Source organism: Dermacentor variabilis, unplaced genomic scaffold (genome assembly GCF_050947875.1).
Source record: "Dermacentor variabilis isolate Ectoservices unplaced genomic scaffold, ASM5094787v1 scaffold_20, whole genome shotgun sequence".
NCBI classification, from domain to species: Eukaryota; Metazoa; Arthropoda; class Arachnida; order Ixodida; family Ixodidae; genus Dermacentor; species Dermacentor variabilis.
In genome coordinates this window covers 655,853-674,667 of record NW_027460368.1, presented here as the reverse complement: position 1 = coordinate 674,667, position 18,815 = coordinate 655,853, and the positions used below count along the sequence as shown (strand labels likewise).

At 44.2% G+C, this 18,815-nt stretch overlaps 1 protein-coding gene and 1 long non-coding RNA gene across 5 annotated transcripts; one reads left to right on the top strand and one right to left on the bottom strand.

Moving 5' to 3' along the window:
- Window positions 1-1,685: 1,685 nt before the first annotated feature.
- On the top strand, window positions 1,686-5,100 carry LOC142568508 (uncharacterized). Of its 2 annotated transcripts, XR_012825449.1 has the most exons (3): window positions 1,686-2,008; window positions 2,502-2,590; window positions 4,931-5,100. It is a non-coding gene; the product is annotated as an uncharacterized LOC142568508 (long non-coding RNA). The 2 variants fall into 2 exon arrangements; XR_012825448.1 differs by lacking the exon at window positions 2,502-2,590.
- Window positions 5,101-7,407: 2,307 nt separating this feature from the next.
- On the bottom strand, window positions 7,408-17,968 carry LOC142568523 (uncharacterized). 3 transcript variants are annotated; one of them, XR_012825451.1, is made up of 3 exons: window positions 17,654-17,968; window positions 12,882-13,009; window positions 7,408-7,530 (listed from the first exon to the last, which is right to left on the bottom strand). XR_012825451.1 is itself a non-coding variant. In XM_075678434.1 (3 exons), exons 1-3 carry the CDS (start codon window positions 17,714-17,716, stop codon window positions 9,176-9,178), a joined length of 705 nt encoding a protein of 234 aa, XP_075534549.1. In that variant the 5' UTR covers window positions 17,717-17,968; the 3' UTR covers window positions 8,619-9,175. The 3 variants fall into 3 exon arrangements, 1 of the variants encoding a protein (XP_075534549.1); XM_075678434.1 differs by lacking the exon at window positions 7,408-7,530 and adding an exon at window positions 8,619-9,689; XR_012825450.1 differs by lacking the exon at window positions 12,882-13,009.
- Window positions 17,969-18,815: the final 847 nt, after the last annotated feature.

Sequence of the window (18,815 nt, the reverse complement as noted above, 5' to 3'; positions counted from 1 at the left end):
ACTCAAAGAAAAGTTCCCAATCAGGGTTCTGACAGTTTGGTTATGGTAATTCATCATACATTTTTTTTAAACATAGGTAGGGGGGGGGACATCACGCAACATAATAAGAAGAGCTTGGTGGCGCCACCCACCACCCTGTTCCAAAGGGGACCCTCATAGCATCCATCCATCCGTCTAGCGGCTGCGGAGACGGCCGTAGATGGCAGATAGCGCGAGATCCCAACGTGCGCATTGCCTCTCTTTTAGCGTTCTGCGAAATATTTTCACTGGATATATCCCAGGCAGTTTTTCACTTCTGCATTGTGCTCTTATTTATTTATTTATTTATTTACAAAGACTGCTATCTCATTTTAGAGACATAACAGAGGTGGGTTACATAACTTATGAACATAACATGTCAACCAACGTGGTTAGGCAGTTCTTTCTGAAATTGATTAGTCGGCAATGAACGCAGAGAACCATCTAAGTTATTCCATAATTCAACAGTGTGTGGAAAAAAAGAAAACTTGTAGTAATCTATTTTTGGAACGAAGGGATCTATGTTTAATGGGTGAGTACGTCAGGTTACTCGCGCAGTAGGTGTGGTTAGCGAGATAGGCGCTTCAATGTTAGATGACCCGTGAACGATGTTGTGCAGCAGGATTAGGCGGTCACACGTGCGACGAAACGACAATGGGTCCAGTGATAAAGCGTGTGCATGGTGTTGTAATCGCCCCGCTGGCACGAGTTGTTGGGAACTCAGCGCTGACGCCCGTTGTTGCACCTGGGTCGCAAGCCCCAAGGGTAGCGTTGGCCTGGCGGCCTGGGGTACAACTGGAAGCATCCGAAGGTCCCGGCAAAGCATGAGTCGACTGGTAACAACAAAACAACTTGTTTATTCTAACATCGCAAAGAGTTGGCGGTCAGGTTGACCGAAGTAGAGAGACGGGAGTGCACGTTACTCAACAGAAGAAATCGGAGCCCTCCTCGGCGTCCGGGGGCAGCTGCTTTTATACTCTCGCAGTTGAGGGCAAGAAGCAACCCCTCTATAGACGAGCACGTGACTGTGCCGCTCGGGAACAATGGGATAAGGTGGCACAGCCGTCGTGCCGGCGCCGCTGGGGCACAATGGGAAGAGAAGGTGGCTCCTACGTCGTGTCGGCGCCTGTCAGACCCCCTCGCTTCACAGTTGGGGGAGCTCCTCTCCCCGGCTGCCGCGCTTCGACAAGCGTGGGCACCAATATGCACATACACTCACACACGCACATGAAGACACGTGGCATTGGAACATGCCTGGACGCGCTTGGCAGGGAGGCGTAGCGGCGGCGCCGAACGGGCCAAAATGTCTGCTGCTTTGAACGAAGCCCCGGCGTCCGTTGCATCCGCGCCGGCTTTACCGCGCGTCGTAGGCGAAACGTAACAGACCGCCCCGCCGGGGGAAGGAGATCCCGATGGTCAGGGGACTGCATCCGCTGTCCGGAGGTATGTCGCTCGATGATGCTCATAACCGAAGTCGGGCGTCCCTCGACGTTTCTTGAGCGCAGCGCACAGAGAAGGCCTCGTTCACTCGTTCAGGTTCGCACAGGACACTGCAAAGTGACTTCGGGAGAGTTCACATTTTTGTTCTCGTTCCCGGCAAGCGTTAGAACTACGCTGAAATTCAACCGCTCAGTCAGCAAGCACGGCACAACCCTCACTAAGCCCTGCCAGGCTGCGTATTTTCATCCGCTAGCAGCTACAACGGGGCGTGGCACTATAGGCCAAAGCAGGTCACGTGACTTCCGCTGCTTTGAAAGAAGTCAGCTAAAAGCTAAGTGTACTGTGGCTTATGTATTGTTAAACAAGATTTCGTAAATCATAAAAATACTGTACGCGACGCCCATTGCTGAAATTAACGCCTGTTGTCATGGCAATGGTGGAGACGCTGCGACCTTGCCGAGTGCAAATGGCGGCGCTCATGCGAACTGACTGAACAGCCGCGCACGCCCGTTGGCCACATTACCATGCGTCGGACTACACTGGACGAAATGTAAGTACAATTTTGCATTATACGTGTGCTATCTTAGCAAGCATGTTGGCAACGTGGGACTTATGCTTGGCTCTGCAACGATACACCCAGCTCCTCCTGAGCGCGGGGCTCTTCGCACCACGAAATAACTATACGCTTCCCGCGAAGTTTAACACTTTGGGGTGCGCCTCACACTGCGCAGCAGCCCGCCTGGTGCAAGCTGGTGCAAAGAAGCGTGTGCAAAATAATTTTCGCTGGATACTTCTATGGCATAAAGGAGCACCAAAACAGCGCATCTTTACATTCGACCTGCCTCTGTACTAGCGCCAGGAATAATTGTCCTTTGCTCTATTCATGACCACGCGAGCTGCATCGCTGCACGAAGCATTATTGCGGTACATATTTTTTTTTTCTTTCAAAGCTGCCATAAGGCAAATCGTGTATATATATATATATATATATATATATATATATATATATATATATATATATATATATATAATTTTTCTTACAGACATTTAGTTCTTATATCTGGATTCGTGAGATGTTCAAACTTCGTTACGAGATTGACTGGAAAATGCAGTGAATACACATCAGCAGCAAGTATGTTTCAAACTTAAGTTGCCACATTATTTTTAAAAAGACCCCAACATTGTCTCTAATATTCACATTCTTGTAACTGTTTGACAATATGCACCATTTGCAACTTCCAGCAATTTTGCAGAAACAAGTCTACTTGCTATAGCAGTATTATGCAAAAGGTGTTGGTCAGTCCAATATTAATGAACCTGCATAACTGACAATTTGTCTAATTTGTTCAAAACCACATGTGTAAAGAGAGATGTGCCACAAAGGTGCCGACTTTCTGCTGCTTGATGCTGAATTGGTGAACAGCTTGAAAGCCAGGAAGGCAGACCATGCCTGACTGCATTATTTAGTAGAGTAGAAAACGCTATGCGCTATCTCCGCGGAGATTCATTCAGTGCAACTGAGTTCGTTATTTTAAGTCTCTAATGAAAAGCCCGATCAGCCAACTTTAGAATGTAAAACATACTACTACTACTGCTAAAGCCAAGAAACACTAAAATTGTTCGAAAAATACTAGTTCTTTCATTGGCGAAGACATACAGAAATTATTCTCGAAGAATTACCTGTAGGGACACTTTAAAAAAATGCACCAAAAATCAGCATCAGAAATTGGCATCAAAACATTATTTGCATCACTGAAAAACAGAAATGTTCGTATTGCTTATTCATGGAATATTCATATAATGATAGCCAAAATTTCACCTGCCATCTTAGTGGTGGCGCTGCCGCTGGTAGGTCAGAATCAATGATACACGTTTTTCAACGATACAACTGATCAGGAGCTTACAAGGCCATGAAATACCCCCGAGTGGCCAAATAGAAATATCTTGGGGTATGGATAAACAAAGGACAGATGTACACGGAAAAGCACGAACAGTCTCTCCTAGCAAAAGGGCGAAGAGATGCCGGGATAATGAAACATAGGGCATTGTGGGGGTACAACAGGTATGAGGTACTGAGAAGTATTTGGAAGGTAGTAATGATGCCGGGGCTTACTTTTGGGAATGCGTTCCCGTGTTTAAGGGCAGAGGTTCAGTCAAGAAAAGAAGTAAATCGGAGAGCTGTGGGAAGATTAGCACTAGGTGCCCACGGGAAAACCACAAACGAAGCAGTAAAAGGGGATATGGGCTGGGCATCGTTCGAAGCACGGGAAGCTCAGGGTAAAACCTATACGAAAAACGTCTGAGGAAATTGGACGATAACAGGTGGGCAGCTAAGGTATTTAAATACCTATACAGAAAGAGCGTTGACTCACAATGGCGGAAAAGAACTAGGAAGCTAACCAGTAAGTATGCCAGACACGAGGATGAAGAAAGACAGAGCATTAAACGACAGGTTAAAAACGCGGAAGGTAAAAATTGGATAAATTCAATGGAAAAGAAGCATAGTGTGGAACTATATCGATACTGGAAGCAGCAGATCAGGAAGGAAGCATTTTATGATAACTCAAGAGACAGTGCCCTATTCTTTAAAGCTAGGTCAGGATGTCTTAGAACATGGAGCTATAAAAAGAAATTTAACGAAGAAGAAGACACATGTACTGTGTGTGGTAAATATGTAGAAACAATGGAACACCTCATACTAAAATGTGATGGTATCAAGCCCGATGTCGATGCGGCCACAGTCACGCTTCCTGAGGCCTAGGGTTCAGAGATAACGATAGTCATGTAAATAAATATGCGGTGGAAATTAGCAAAAGGCGATTGGAGGATTGGTGGCTCAAAAGCAGAGGTGACGTAAGGTTAAAAGGGTATGAAGACGTATTTAAGGAAAATCACGAATTTAATAAGGAAGACGTATTTAAACAAAATCACGAATTTAATAACACACAACACAGGTAAACAAAAATAGAAGGCAAAATAAAAACCTGAGCATGGTGGCGACTGCCATCACACCGTTTCAAAGGGGATGCCCCTACCTTCCATCCATCCAGAATAGTGTAGTGGGTACAAATAGTAACTCTCTGAAAAAACATCTTGATGACTATATATTTGCATTCTGCTGAAATCAGTTCAGCCATAAATAGGAAGCAAATGAAAAGTTGTGATTGTTGTATGGACGGCAATAATTTTACATGGTCTATGAATCGGACATCTTGCCATAAAATCGTAACAGTTGGCAGATACACAAAGCCTATCAGGCGGTAGTAGTAACAACCTGCTTAAAGGCTCTGTGCTGTCTTCAGTTCCCAAGAGAATATATGCTGTTTACATTCTATTTTGATTAGAATTGACTAATCACGGTGGTGAAAGTTATTTCCCTCCCCTCCATTTTGTGAAATGTGACAAATGTTCCATTACATGAGTGCCTTGTTCTCTCTGGTCTTAAGCTGGACTAATTCTGCAATCGTTACAGATGCTGCTCAAGAATTCACATTGACTTCGGAGGTCTTCTTCAGAATATTGGAGTAAAGCCAGCAATTTTAATGGAGTCAATCCGTCCATATGACCACTTGGTGCAAGCTTCATTTTTGTGTTACACATTCACTCATTACAATAACTGTAATAAAAGATTTGGAAAATACATTTCTCAAGTCCTCTATTGCCCAAGAAAAGAAGCATGTGATTGCAGGGAATTCAGAAAATAAACCCTATTTGCACCCTTCATAGCATGAAACACAGTTTGAAGCAGGTGTACGTAGCATGTGCAACATAAAAAAACGTGAAATGCGATTAAAACTTGCCACATAATGGCAACTACAGGAATATAGAATGCCACAGAAATCTAAAGGAAATTTATTTCAGCATAAATATGAAGTTCAAAGGCATAAAGTTTCCTTATTATATGCTGATGGAGTTCTCAAAATAATTTTTTTAGCATGCTATATATCATCCTTGCCACAGGTAACATTTCAACACTCAACTTTCACTTCAGAATTCGTTTATATAGAGCTCGCCGCTCTGGCATACAAGTGACTCGTCAAGAAACCTTTGTACCGCAGACAAATTCCTCCCAAATTGGGTAAGATGAAGTGCTAGTGAAAAAAGGCCCTGAAAACAAAAAAGGAATGGCAGACATTTTTTGTTACCACAGCAATCAGTCTTTGCTGCCGAGCTTAATTCTACCCTCAGATACACAAAAACCTCGCGCAGTGCTATGCTTAGGGATGATCTCAGCATACTGTTCAATATTGTATTGCTTTCTGTCTGGGCAGGAACTACACAGGAAATGTAGCGTTTTGAAATGCACTCACGTAAACACTGTCTTGCAAATTAAAGTGAAATTCAGAGGAAAATAGTATCAGCAGCCCCCATGAATTCCTGTCCTATGCTGGTAAAAGGCACCAGGAGAAAGAGTGGACAGGGTACGGGTGGGACTTTTGAAGTCATCCTTTAAGGTTTGTGTGGCTCCTAGAGAAGTACGGTGAACTACCTAAAATATTCCACACACTTGAGGATTGGCCTACTGACCCAAGTCTAGTTACTAAACAGGACTCTAAATAGGCTGAACGTCTCGGCTGTATAGATTCTTCTAAATAACAGTGCTAATTTTTGCTTCCGAGTGTGTTTCTTTTATGGCATCATTCTTCTTACTGTCACTTTACGAAGTGCGCCATTAACTTAAATGCTATGGAATCCTTTCCAAGAGCAGTCAAGAATTTTACATGGGAACACATGCGGTGGAGAGAATACGGTTAATTTGCACCACTTGTATCAAAATTTTCATTCTGGCATTTCTTGTGCCAAAACCATGATTTTATTATGAGGCACATCATAGTGAGGGACTCCAGATTAATTTGGAATATCTAGGGTTTATTAATGTGCTCCCAATGCACGGTATATGGGCTTTGTTTAATTTCATCCTTATCGAAATGCAGCAAGCGCGGCCGGGATTCATTGAGATGCTGTTGCTGTGGTGGAATGTACAAGCCATGGCTGAATACTTAAGAGTGTTTGGAATACGTTGTTGCAATACTGGAATTGATGACATTGCTAAAGGGCATCAAAGTATAGCGCTGTTTGAGGTTAGCGATCGCCTGCTCACTTATATGCTTGCATTTCTTCTTTATGAAGCAAGCATATAAGTGGGGTGCCAAAGTCTCGAGACACTTATAAGTTGCCACTTCAATTGTACCAGCAACTTTGGCTAACCATTTTAGAATGGATATCAGACATCAGTTAATCAAAACACTGCAGTGGCGCCTTTGCTAGCACGATAGTGGCGAGCACGCCAAAAAGCCATTTTCTTCGCAATGTCACTGAGCCCCCCTACGCCCTAAATATGACATGCACTGTAACTAAAGCAATGGCATGTCAGTAATCCATACTGAACTGATGTGGCAAACAGAGGATGAAGATGGACAAGGCTGATTTCCAAAAAAATTGAAACAAGGTGTGAATATATATACAAACCATTCCAGCTTGTGCATCTGTCCTGGTCAACCATCTCAGAACACATGGCAAATGATAACATATTCTCACCTTATTTCGATAAATTTTTTTTGGAGTTGGCACTTAATTTTGTGTCGTCCACAGTCCTATCTTTGTGTTGTTCCATTAAAAAAGAAGTCCCTGAATTATTTTACTCTATGGATTGCTTCAATTAGTACCAATTTTTCTGTCAATCACGACAAAGGTTTGTAGAGGCAGACCACAATGCACACATCAGTGTTTTTGTAGTTCGTAGAGATTTTAAATTATTACTTAGACATGAATCTCCTACTCAGCCAATGCAGATCAACACATGCCAAGTCATTTCAGCGTAGCACAACATGGCAGTGAACATTTTCACTGCACAATAACTGTATCTGTCGTGATTTTAATTCCATTGCAACAAAGCATATGAAGTGTGTCCTTGAAGAAAAATAAATAGCACCATAAGTAAAATAAAGATCTTGCTCAAAAGCTATTTATTGCAATATAGATAAAAAAACAGGAAGAACATTCTGTCAGCGACACTTGCAGAAGGTCATTTGCTGGCAAAACTTGACGCAGCAGCACCACCATGACATGCGCCTGCAAAAAAAAAAAAAAAAAACAGCAATCCATATTCATCTGCATTGCTACCACACAAAGAAACCCACGGCTTTGCTATTGTGCCAACACATTCCACAACTCGGCCCATGCATGTTATGCATGACTGGTAAAAGAATAGGGATCCTAAGCATGCTAAGAAAGTATCAGCAATGGTGCAGCGAGCTATTTCAAGAACAGATTTAAAGTTTGAGTTATAGAAATAAGTACACCTTTGCAAAATGTGCTCTTTCTGCAACATAATGTAAAAGAACTGCCTGCGACAGATTTGGAGCAGTAGCGAAACATCACACCGCATTGTGCAACCTCTGATGCCCTACCACTTATTTTTATGCTTTTTATGCACTTGCCACTAAATTGATGGCACAAATGGCACATACGTTCACTATACTCCATTCCATACGTAGCAGTCAACACTGTGGAAGCTACGCAAGAAGTTCGGTCAAGAAAAGTTATCACTCCGTGTGTTCCATCTATCCTTCGCTCACACGAGCATGTACGCGAGGCTGCTCGACGGGTTGAAAATAAAAAAATTCGAGAAGAACAAAAAACAAAAATGATCTAAAACAACGATTAGCCACCGTATACCACAGTACGTTTGTTTGTAAGGATTAAAATTTGTTTAATTCAATACTGAGCCTATATATAAAACAGTTGTGCACAATTGTGGTCAGAAAGCATCAAACTAGCTCGAAGTGCAAATGAAGCCACTGCAAGAAGTCTCTTTAGCCTCCACAACGTTGACTGCTATGTATGGAATGGAGTATATGCAGTTACGAAAGGTAACATCATTTGAATGTTCTAAAAGTTGAAGATGAAACATTCACAGAGCTGAAAAGAAGAGAAGTGTGAGCATGTTCCTGCTCCACTAGGAAGCCAATCCTGGCTATGAAGGGTAGATACTTGGGCATGTTGGCAGTTCATGTTTAAAAAAAAGAACTGCATGAGAGACAAGCACAAACAGGTTGGAAGTCAGCACTGAGTGTGTCCATGTTTCTTATGTTGTTCTTATTTCGAGCTAATCCATTGGCATTGGTGGCGGTGTAGGCCCACCGACACAACTGAAGTAGAAGTGTTCAAATCAAAATTTATTTGGTAAGAGTGGAGGAAACTGCTTTTAAAAATGAAAGGTTTCTACAGGAGCTACATTTCATTTTTCATTTTCTTCATCAATGGCTCAGCCACTGGCACACTACGCTGTTGCTGTTATCAGCTGCCGAACACAATGAATGATAAGAAAATTTAAACATTATACTACCAAGTTTAAATTGCCTGCTATTGCCCTGGCAGTCAAGAATGATAACCATGCACCAGGATAGCACTTCACTGTCAGCAAAATAACGATTTGTGACTGGCAGATAACTTCAGAAAGTACAAGCTCCACAAAGGGCAAAAAGGTCCTGAACAAGGGTAAAAAGGCAGAATGGCCGGAAATGGGAGCTCATCATTGATCATAGGTTGCAGTGCAATGGGCTGAAGGCAGGAGAATCAACAGTGCAGTTGCATCTGAATACAGGGAGAGAGAGAGAGAGAACAACTTTAGCGAAAATGCCTGCAGAGTCGGTTAGGCTCCCTCCACGCAGGGAGGACAAGCTTTTACCGCGACGCGGCCACTGCCACTGCGCGGTCAGTCTCGTGCATTGTGCTCCTCGAGGTCTTGGTCCCTCGCTACTTCCGCGGATCTGAGAGGGCCGCCGCTCCCTTCCTGGGGGTGCTGCCCCCCTTCTCCTCGGTTTCGCGTGGTCGCTGCCGAGACCTGCTGGACGGCCTTGAGTTGTGTATCTTGGTCATAGCTCCTCGTTGCAGCCTCTAGCTGCGGCGGGATCGTCGTCTTCTCGCTGGCTTCTCGTGGATTTATACTACAGTCCCAAAGGATGTGAGCCGCGGTGGCTCTCTCCTTAGCGCACAGTCTACACACATCACTCGCGTACACGCTCGGACACACGTGCTTAGCTAGCACCGGGGTGAGCAGGGACACCATGTGTAATTGCCTGTATAACACTGCCTCCTTCCGGGTAAGCCCCGGGTGAGGTGGCGGCATAGTCTGTCTATTAAGTCTGTACCACTTCACTATTTCGTTGAAGGTGGTCATCTTGTCCTTGGCACTGCACCGCGACCAACACTCCGAGTCGGCCGTGCTTCTACACACAGGGACACACAGGGACATTGGTGAAATATGTGAATGCTGATAGTTTTGTCAGTAGACCAGCATGGTTCATGTCTACAACATTCACGAGGCACGACTTGGCGATTCGAGCTGCACAATCATGTGCCAAAAGCTGCCAGGTAACTGAGCAGCAGCTGCAGAACTTCAAGGAATAATTTAAGAACGAATTGACAATCTTAATGTTTGCCCTAGTCACATCATCAAGAAGGACAAAGTCCCTTTACAGGACACCACTTCACTACGATCAATGTCTCTGATGTGGACAGAATGAAGCTGCCACTATATTTAAAAAATGATACTGAAAAGGCAATTGGCTACTGGCGCTCAAGACACCTAAGCCTACTTCACCACTCATACCCTGAAAAACACAGCAAATAATGCCCATTCTGTGCCAATTATGCCAACGGAACCCTACAATACCTCCTATCCCTCACCAATCCCAAGGGGAGGCTGTGCTGCTCAGCTCCAGCCTGAAAGACCAGCGTGAGCTGGTGGCCCGTGCCTGCTTAGCGGCCAAAAGAACCTTTGAATAAGGGCCCCTCCCCTGGTAGAAAGTTGGTTCACTAAAGCTTATTCTCTCTCTCTGTCAGTTTTAGAAAATGCCTTCTATTGAGGTACAGTATAAGGGCGCATCACCAGCTGCAACTCCGAAATCAAATAAGGCAACAAATTGATCATCCATGGTTATTATCAGTGGAAAGGCAAAAATGCTGTAGCCACTTGATACTGCTGCTACCACACAGCTCTATGTCTGCTTTGCAGCGCCAGTGGGATTTACAAATGACAGATGCTGAGAACAGCATCAGATTCTCTTGGTGCATGAAGCCCACTTCATTTGACAAAGTGGCCAAATCTGTCCACAAAGCCTGGGCCACAGTGCCTATGTATACCATAACTACAGGCTTCAGGGAAGCTGGCCTAATTGCATGTCCACCTGAGTGCAACAATGAAGTGGAACCCAGCCGCAATCCAGAGGCTAATGACTGGGACAGTGGCAGTTGAAATGTTTGACATTGCATCACAGGAGAAGAACATTGAATGAAGTGCAATAAAGTTAAGAGTGCTGCTTCTTGGGCAAGTTGAAATTGAATCCTGTGGTGAGGTACGTTTTTAACTCAGGGACAGAGTAGGGCACATAGCTAAACGTTGTCTGCTCTTGTTTGTTGATCTGTGCCTTACTCTGTCCCTGTCCTAAAAGCACACCTCGTCACAGTTTGCAATAATGTTGCCTTCCTGTACCCAAGAGGAGCGTTTGTTGAATATTTTTAAATTTTTCTTGTCCACCATCCTGTGTTCTGGGGTGGGTTGATCAGTTGCTGGCTGGGTTCTCCCTGAGTAGACACTTCCTAAAAAAGTTAAGCACATCCAAGACACATGCTGTGAAGCTTTGGTGATACCTATCTGATGTTGTATAAGGACTGGTTTGGTTTGATGAGAGCTAGCCCCAGTCAAAGGTCCTTTGAAGTTAAGGAGCATTGAGCTTTCAAAGGCACATTAGTTCAAGGGATATGTCTCGGTGCTACACGGTCTCCAGATGGTCTCCGTTGAAGCTTTTAACAGGAACTGCAATGTATCCTTAGCGCTGCCATCACCTCGATAGTAATAAAAAAATATGGCCCAAATGCGTCTTATAATAAATTTGTCATATTCTTTTTCAGCAATATTTATTTTTCCTAATACACAGAAACATCAAAACAAAATCCACGCGTACTAGAGGCATTACTTTACCAAACACAGATGTATTTATTGCAATGATGGCCACCATGTGTACCGCTTCGTACACCGCATGTTGGCGTCGATTATTCAGTGTTGCCCTTGCTTCAGCCGCTTTGTTTCATTCCCTGTGGCTAGGCAGCGGTAGGTACACGTAAACACGGTAAAATAAAGAACTACAAAACAAAAGTGACGAGGGAAGAAGATGCGCAGAAAAAAGCCAAGGAGACTGGGATGCCTAGCAACCGCTAACCGAAGAACCAAATCGCACATGGCACTATTAACTCTAGGCATGGCACACGTGTTGCGTCGATGTTGCTGCTGACGACAGGCTGGGCCGGCGCTGCTGCACCGTCGCGTTCATAATGATTGCAGGTGTCTCGAAAGTGTTTAGTACTTTAGCAATAGTATTCAGTACTTATAAGCTTGTTCTGAAGACGTAAAAATTGAACTTTCATATTTTAGATATTTTTTTTCTGCTGTTGGACGCCCTCTAGGCTCGAAAGTATTCCCTTGAGCTTTCCAAGGACAAATGCACACTCCCTTGACTAAAAGCTGCCTTCCAGTAGGGCTCCTCTGCTGTGCCTGTGTGACAGTGCGCATTCTCCCTTGAAGTAAAGGATCTTTGGTTCGAAGGACTTTGAAAGTGCCCATATGACTGTGCATAAGCTATGTAAAGAAAATCGGCTAAATTAAAAAATCCGTTAAACATACTTCACCATTCCATTAAGGGATCGAGGTTCTTTAGAGATGCCCGTGAGCTGACATTGCATGTTGAAGCTTTACGCAGGAAGTTATTTTTGGGTATGCAAACAAATGTGGGCATGCTTGGTGAGCATTCAAAGGCTATATAAGCCACTTTGCAGGTACTCCCGATAACCGTCGTACTTAAATTCACAAATATATCCGACGAAGTAACAAACAACCCAACAGCTAGGCAGGCACACCAGACCCAGGAAAGCAGGCAAGGGAAGCATCACTTAAAAAGAAATGCATCTGGCTATTAATTTCAAACAAGTAATAGCCTGATCTTCTACCCATTTGGTTACAGCTGTAAGTGCAAAAAGCGCACATTACACGTAGTGGCAGGCTCACCTGTAGAGCAATAACTCTATGTGTATGGAAGGGTGGCATCACCTAGCAATACAATTATTAGCTTACTGATGATGATGATCATTGGCATCCCCTTCGAAATGGAGCGGTGAGAAATAGCCACCTAGCCTGCTTTGATTTAATTAGGTACGCTGTACATGTTTTTCTTTCTAGCATTTTTGCGTACATCTCCTGAAGCTTTCTTTTCTTCCTCAAAACTGCTCTATCTACCTTGTGTGGCTACCTATGCCTGTAACACATCCGGTTCTATCAATCTCTTCCCTGCTTTTTTTCCACCAATACTTTAAATGTCTTGCTTATCTCTTGCTAAATTCAAGCGTTTCTGGACTATGTACATTACCTATGGGTCCCACTGGGTGAATCCCTCCACATTCCATCAGGATGTGCAAAGTTGTCTCCGGATTTTTCCTCATGCCTCATTCTGCTGAGAATACGTGTTTCGGTATGTACATGGTCCTGAATATTTGACTGTGTGTGGTGAATAAAAAAAATAGATTTTGCACTCACCACTGCATTGTTCTTGCTCAAATTTTGCAGAACGATTGCATTTTGGCATCGACTTCATTTAGTATAACACTTGGCAGGATTAGTCGCCTGTTTTTTAAGACAAAAATTAGAAACTTTTGTCGTCTATGGGAAAAATTGTCTGAAAAGCAGCCCTGGCAGTGTCGCCACCTGTCGTCATCTGCAGAAAGCAGCGGTTCAGGGAGGGCTGCCGCGTGTTGCCCGCTCCTGGAGCAGGCCACTGTTTATGCTTTATGCTTGCATCGTACTGGCAGCAGTTCATATGCCCAGTTTGGTGGCCGGTATATTGCACCAACAACTGAACGTGAATCTAAAAGAACAAAGAGAGATTCAACCGTACTGTTACTAATCTCAGTATCGGTGATAATCCTAAAGGGTACCGTCTGCTTGATTAGTAGAGCCACTCCACCACCGCGCGATACAGCATTCCTGGGATTGCTTACAAGACTGTATCCCGGAATGGAGATGTGCTCACCTTCTTTTAATAAAGTTTCCGTTAAGCCAATTACATCAAAGGTAAAATTATGCTGTGCCAAAAAGGAACACAATGTATCTTTGTTTCTTCGAAAACTTCGAATGTTACAGTGAAGTATCGATATACCCTGGGTTTTGTGGAATTCCCGTTCAACATCACGGATTGAGAATGCCATGGATTGAGAATGCCATCACGGATTGAGAATGTGTGGCAAACAAGACTTAGCTCTAGAGGCTCTAGAGAACGCCATGATTGGTGTGGCAAACAAGACTTAGCTCTAGAGGCTCTAAACTACCTTTTTCAGGTCGTCTTCAGAAATGATGTGCAATACACGAGAATTCTCGGTTTTCCGCATTAGAATTTTGGCCTGCGATTCCCATACATACTTCCAATTTTTCTCTCTTCTCACTTGGCAGAGGTGTTCATTAATGAATATGGGCTCATTCTTTTGGAAGCCAAGGGCCAATGTAGACAATCTCTCTTTCTTGGCATTCTTTATCATTTTGTCTCGGACTGCAATGGAGGTAAACCTTACCAAAATATTCTGTTGAGCCTTGTTTTTGGTCGGAACTCGATGCAGTACATCGATATCTTCGGTACGAAGTTCCATCTTCAAGCAAGTCGCTATGTTTTGCATCATGTCTGGCAGCGATTCGTCTGCCGACAATGGCACATTTCTTATTTGCAAGTTGTTCCGACGACTGTATTGCTTGAGCTCGATTATTTCCTGTCGCATTTCTCTCACTTCCCCCTGCAACTGGCACACATCGCCAATAATGCTAGCCTGCTGGTGTTTCACTTCTGATAGTTCGTGGTGCACGTTGTGCACGTCAGTCCTTAGTTGCTCAAATGTCCTATTCATGACATCCATGGATGTCTTGATGTCCTGCATGTCCCTCTGGGACTGTTTGTTGTCTGCTACTAAGCTTTTTATGTCAACTCTGATGCTTGTTGTGATACTTTCCAGCTTTGAGGTTATGTCAACCAAGACTTTAGCTAGTTCTTTAATGGTACCCGGCGGTTTGTCCGCAAGAACCTGTCCAAATGATTTCAGCGGATTTTCACCCATTACAATTTTCCTACAACAGAGCAACAATGCAACAATGCAGAGCGATCCAGCAGCTATAATTTGAACTCGAGATGAACATTTGAACGCTTATGTACCTGCAAAGATGCAAGGTCCGGGTTTAGTACATGGCAGGTGCTACTTGCTGCCTGGATCGCTCTGAAGTGATGCTGGCTCCATCCAGACAGGGCTCTTATAGCAAAGCCAAGGTGCGTCATTTGCCAGAATAGCCGCTGCGCGCACCAGCTGCTGTGGTGACAGCGCGATCAGCCACTTCTTTTTTAGGAAGTGTAAAAACTGTAAATATCCCATCACTTGAAAACCAAGTTTATTTTTTGTGTTGTCGCCATATGTACAATACCTGATATTTTCATTCTGTTAGCAGAAATTTAATTTACGTGAGAAGTACCTCGTCCTGTTTCTGAAAATTTCACTCTAGAAACGACCTTGAAAGCAGAGCAGCTTTTTGCAAAGGAGAATAAATTTAAAAATAGCGGAACATGCAACCTTTAGGAGGGTAGTGATTAGTCAAAGGCCCTTGCTCCATAAGTTGGGCCCCGTTCAACATGACACTGCTCGGTGACACTCACTTCAAGTTGTCTTTTTTTTTTCAACTTTAGAGTTGTCAAGCACCCTTGTCTGCGCTTGTGAATTGCTCCCCTTAGTTGCTTGCTGGACGTGCTTCGTTGTATAACTCCAATATCCAGCTTCTGCTCATTGAGCACTCTCTTGATGCCGCATGCTGACAGTGAAAACAAGTGTTGGTTCGTTTAAAATGATGACAAAACTGCATTACTTGAATGATTACATGCTGGAAAAACAAGTGTCGGTTCGTTTAAGATGATAACAAAACTGTATTACTTGAATGATTACATGATTACATTTCCCTTATATAGTTTGTTATTCGGGTTGCTCGCTGGATGAGACCTATGCTGTCTGTGCTTCAGAGCTCTTCTGTTTCTCCCGCTCCACTCATCTACAGGTCTGACCCTTGCATCATTGAATGTGCTGCGATCAACTGAGCGTGCGAGATCCGCGGGTTGTCTTTCAAGGATGTTTGTTGGAGGCACATGACATAAACATAGGGAATGGTGTCGGTAGACAGCTGCCTTGTCATATTGTACACGAAGTGCCTGTGCTTATACTGGCACACCCTCGTTGAGCTCTAGCACAGATCATGCTCTAATGTTGCTGCAGTGTCTACTCTTCTCAGGAATGCAAGCTCCATCTTTGGGCACCTCATCCACATTAATGCATTCAGTGATTGATTTGCATTTTGCATCTGCATCCTCAAACATTGTGCATGGAGATCTAGCTAACTTTACTGTTTGCATAGATGCACTAGCCTTGTTGCAATGCCTCTACTCAACTTGGACCTCTGTAGTAAGAAGAAATGCCTGACCAACAATGGAATCGAACCTCTGCCTTTGAGCACAGCAGCCAAATGCTCTAATCACTAGGCTATGATTGGACGGAGACTCCTAATGTGCCGAAGCCCACTAGCCCTTTGAGATGTGTGGAGAGTGTGTCATGTGGTAGTTTCTCGGGAGCTCGTGCTTTGAGGCACTGTCTTTGGGATTGGCTCAAATTCGGTTGTACTTTCCTTGTACCAGCTATCGTTATATAGAAACTGTATGACATTGTACCACCTTCAAGGTCAACCTTGGTTGACCATGCTGTAACATTTATTTGCTGCAGTACTAATGCCATCAATGTTTTAACATAGACTGCGTTTCACATGTCTCTTTATTTTCTTGACAGAGGCCCTTGCTTGAGGCGATCAAACATCTCCCAGCTTTGTTGAGCAGTCTTCTTTATATTGTTTTGCTTGATGCACTAGGTTCAGCAGAGTCGCAAAAAGAAGAGGGTGCATCTGCCTATCCTGAGCTTTTAAAGGTAGCTGTTTTTTTGTGAAATGGGGCACTTTTTTTAATGTCAATGGCTTATCACTGTTCTGAGCAACATGCACCTTGGTCTCACCGAGGGCCTAGTTGCACCAAAAGTTGTGCGCTGAAGAACATCAGAAGAGATTCCAGATTTCGTTGGGGCAGACTCATTGATTCCTTTGAGAATCCTTGCTGCCTGCTCATGATGAATAATGTGCTTCATGAAATCGAAGGACTACATTCGTTTGCAGAATTTGAACACGGCACAACATCAAGCAGTATGTGGCGAGACTTGTAACAATGGCTTTTAACCTTCTGATGTGCCCACACAGGCGATACATATAAGCCAAAGGGTACACTGGCAGTAAAGCCTGCTATTCAAGCAGGCTTCACAGCTGATCTTGCTCATTTAGCTGGCTGTCAGCAAATCTTTTCCGTAGAAGCTTAATTGTGTCTTTAACATCCTTTCATATTTCTTGGAACTCTAAAACAGCCAATGCAGCTGACTGAGTAACAAGTGACCTGAAGTAATTAAATTTGTCAGTGTTATTGTGAATGGCATGATCGACGTTAATTCAGAGTATCTTTATGCAGCAAATAAAGATTCTTGCCTCTGCAACCGAGGGTTTCTCGTTTTCTTTTTAAACTATCCACCGAAGCTGCAATAAGCATGATGCGGATAACGCAGAAAGGAGGTAACAGAAAGCGTCACCATAAAAGTTTTGTTTAAGGTTCATTCAAATAGTTCGTAATGTTGCATGCATGTGTCCCATTACCCGCGTTTTGTCCTCTTTGCACACTCGAAAAGCGCGAACAGAAAAGTGCAAAACTTGCCCAGCATTCTACTTGCACTTTCCCACGGTTAAGAGAGAGAGACTATCTAAATAAGCAGCTGCAAACATTGACTCTCTCTAGTTATTATTGTTATTATAAACACTGCATCTTCATTTCCTGGACCTCACGCGCTCGCAGCGACCACGACCGTGTCAGCGACCAACAATTCCAACTCGTGCTGAAGCGTACATACCTGGCGTCAACACAGCAAATGCTACGAACGCGACATAAGTACATACCAGCAAGCCCACTCATCACGCTTTCTAGTAGCACAGTCAAGCGCACCGATTGAGACAGCACAGCTAATGATGTAAAAGTTTACTCACATTTCGCTTTCTGCAGGCTGTGGCGCTCCACCGACGCTCGGTAGCTCGATCAGCAGTGCTCATCCTAGGGCGTCGCCATTTGCCAGGGCGAGGTTGCGGTGCCGTAAGTGTCGTAGCTTCCAACAGGCGTCAATTTCAGCAATTGGCGTCGTGTACAGTATTTTTGTGATTTACGAAATCTTGTTTAACAATACATACGCCACAGTACACTTAGCTTTTAGCTGACTTCTTTCAAAGCAGCGGAAGTCACGTGACCTGCTTTGGCCTATAGTGCCACGCCCCGTTGTAGCTGCTAGCGGATGAAAATACGCTGCCAGGCTCTTTCCCCTTCTATACCACTGCCTAGTTCCTTACAGTAGTCTAGCAGCACTCAGAACGCGTCCACAAATTGGAAAATTGCACTAGAAAGCATGTCATCACTTTGAAACACTAAACAAAAGCAATATGTTAAAAATCCTGCCTCAGGAAGAAAAAAATCAGTAATAAACAATTTGGAGGCTGATTCCTACGTTAGGGGCTTCGACTTAAGCCATCGGCGTTACCGTTGAGACTCCCCTTTTTGTAACGCACCTCAAAGGAATATTGTTGCAAAGCGAGGCTCCAGCGCAGGAGGCGGCCATTTTTGGGAGAGATGGTCTGCAGCCATTGGAGAGGGCAGTGATCCGTCTCAATGATAAACCTCGAGCCGGCTAGATAGCATGACAATTTCTGAACGGCCCACACGAGACACGCACACTCTTTCTCGGTGGCGCTGTACGCCTGCTCACGACTGGTCAGCTTACGACTAGCATACCGGACGGGGTGTTCTACTTCTCCATTTTCCCGTTGGCACAGTACAACGCCCATGCCTCGCTCACTAGCATCGCACTGAACAACGAACCCTTTTGTGTAGTCTGGCGATCGTAGCACAGGCTGGCTTGTTAGGGCACTCTTTAGGGCGCTAAAAGCTCTTTCCTTTGTCTCGTCCCAGACGACTGTTTGCGGCTCTGTCTTTCTTAGAGCATCCGTCAGGGGGGCAGCGATATCAGAGTACCTGGGGATGTACCTCTGATAGTAGCCGGCGACACCTTAGAACGACCGAATATCGGTCTTCGTGCGCGGTTGCGGGAAGTCTCGCACAGCGGCCACCTTTATTTCAGAGGGGCGGCGACGACCCTGACCA

What these genes read in the sequence shown, in the direction of transcription:
- LOC142568523 (XM_075678434.1), bottom strand. Translation starts at nt 17,716, where the DNA reads ATGAGCACTGCTGATCGAGCTACCGAGCGTCGGTGGAGCGCCACAGCC. An exon ending in CAGCCTGCAGAAAGCGAAAT is followed by an intron (nt 13,010 to 17,653) that starts GTGAGTAAACTT and finishes CACCACACACAG; the next exon opens with TCAAATATTCAGGACCATGT. An exon ending in TCACCCAGTGGGACCCATAG is followed by an intron (nt 9,690 to 12,881) that starts GTAATGTACATA and finishes CCCTGTGTGTAG; the next exon opens with AAGCACGGCCGACTCGGAGT.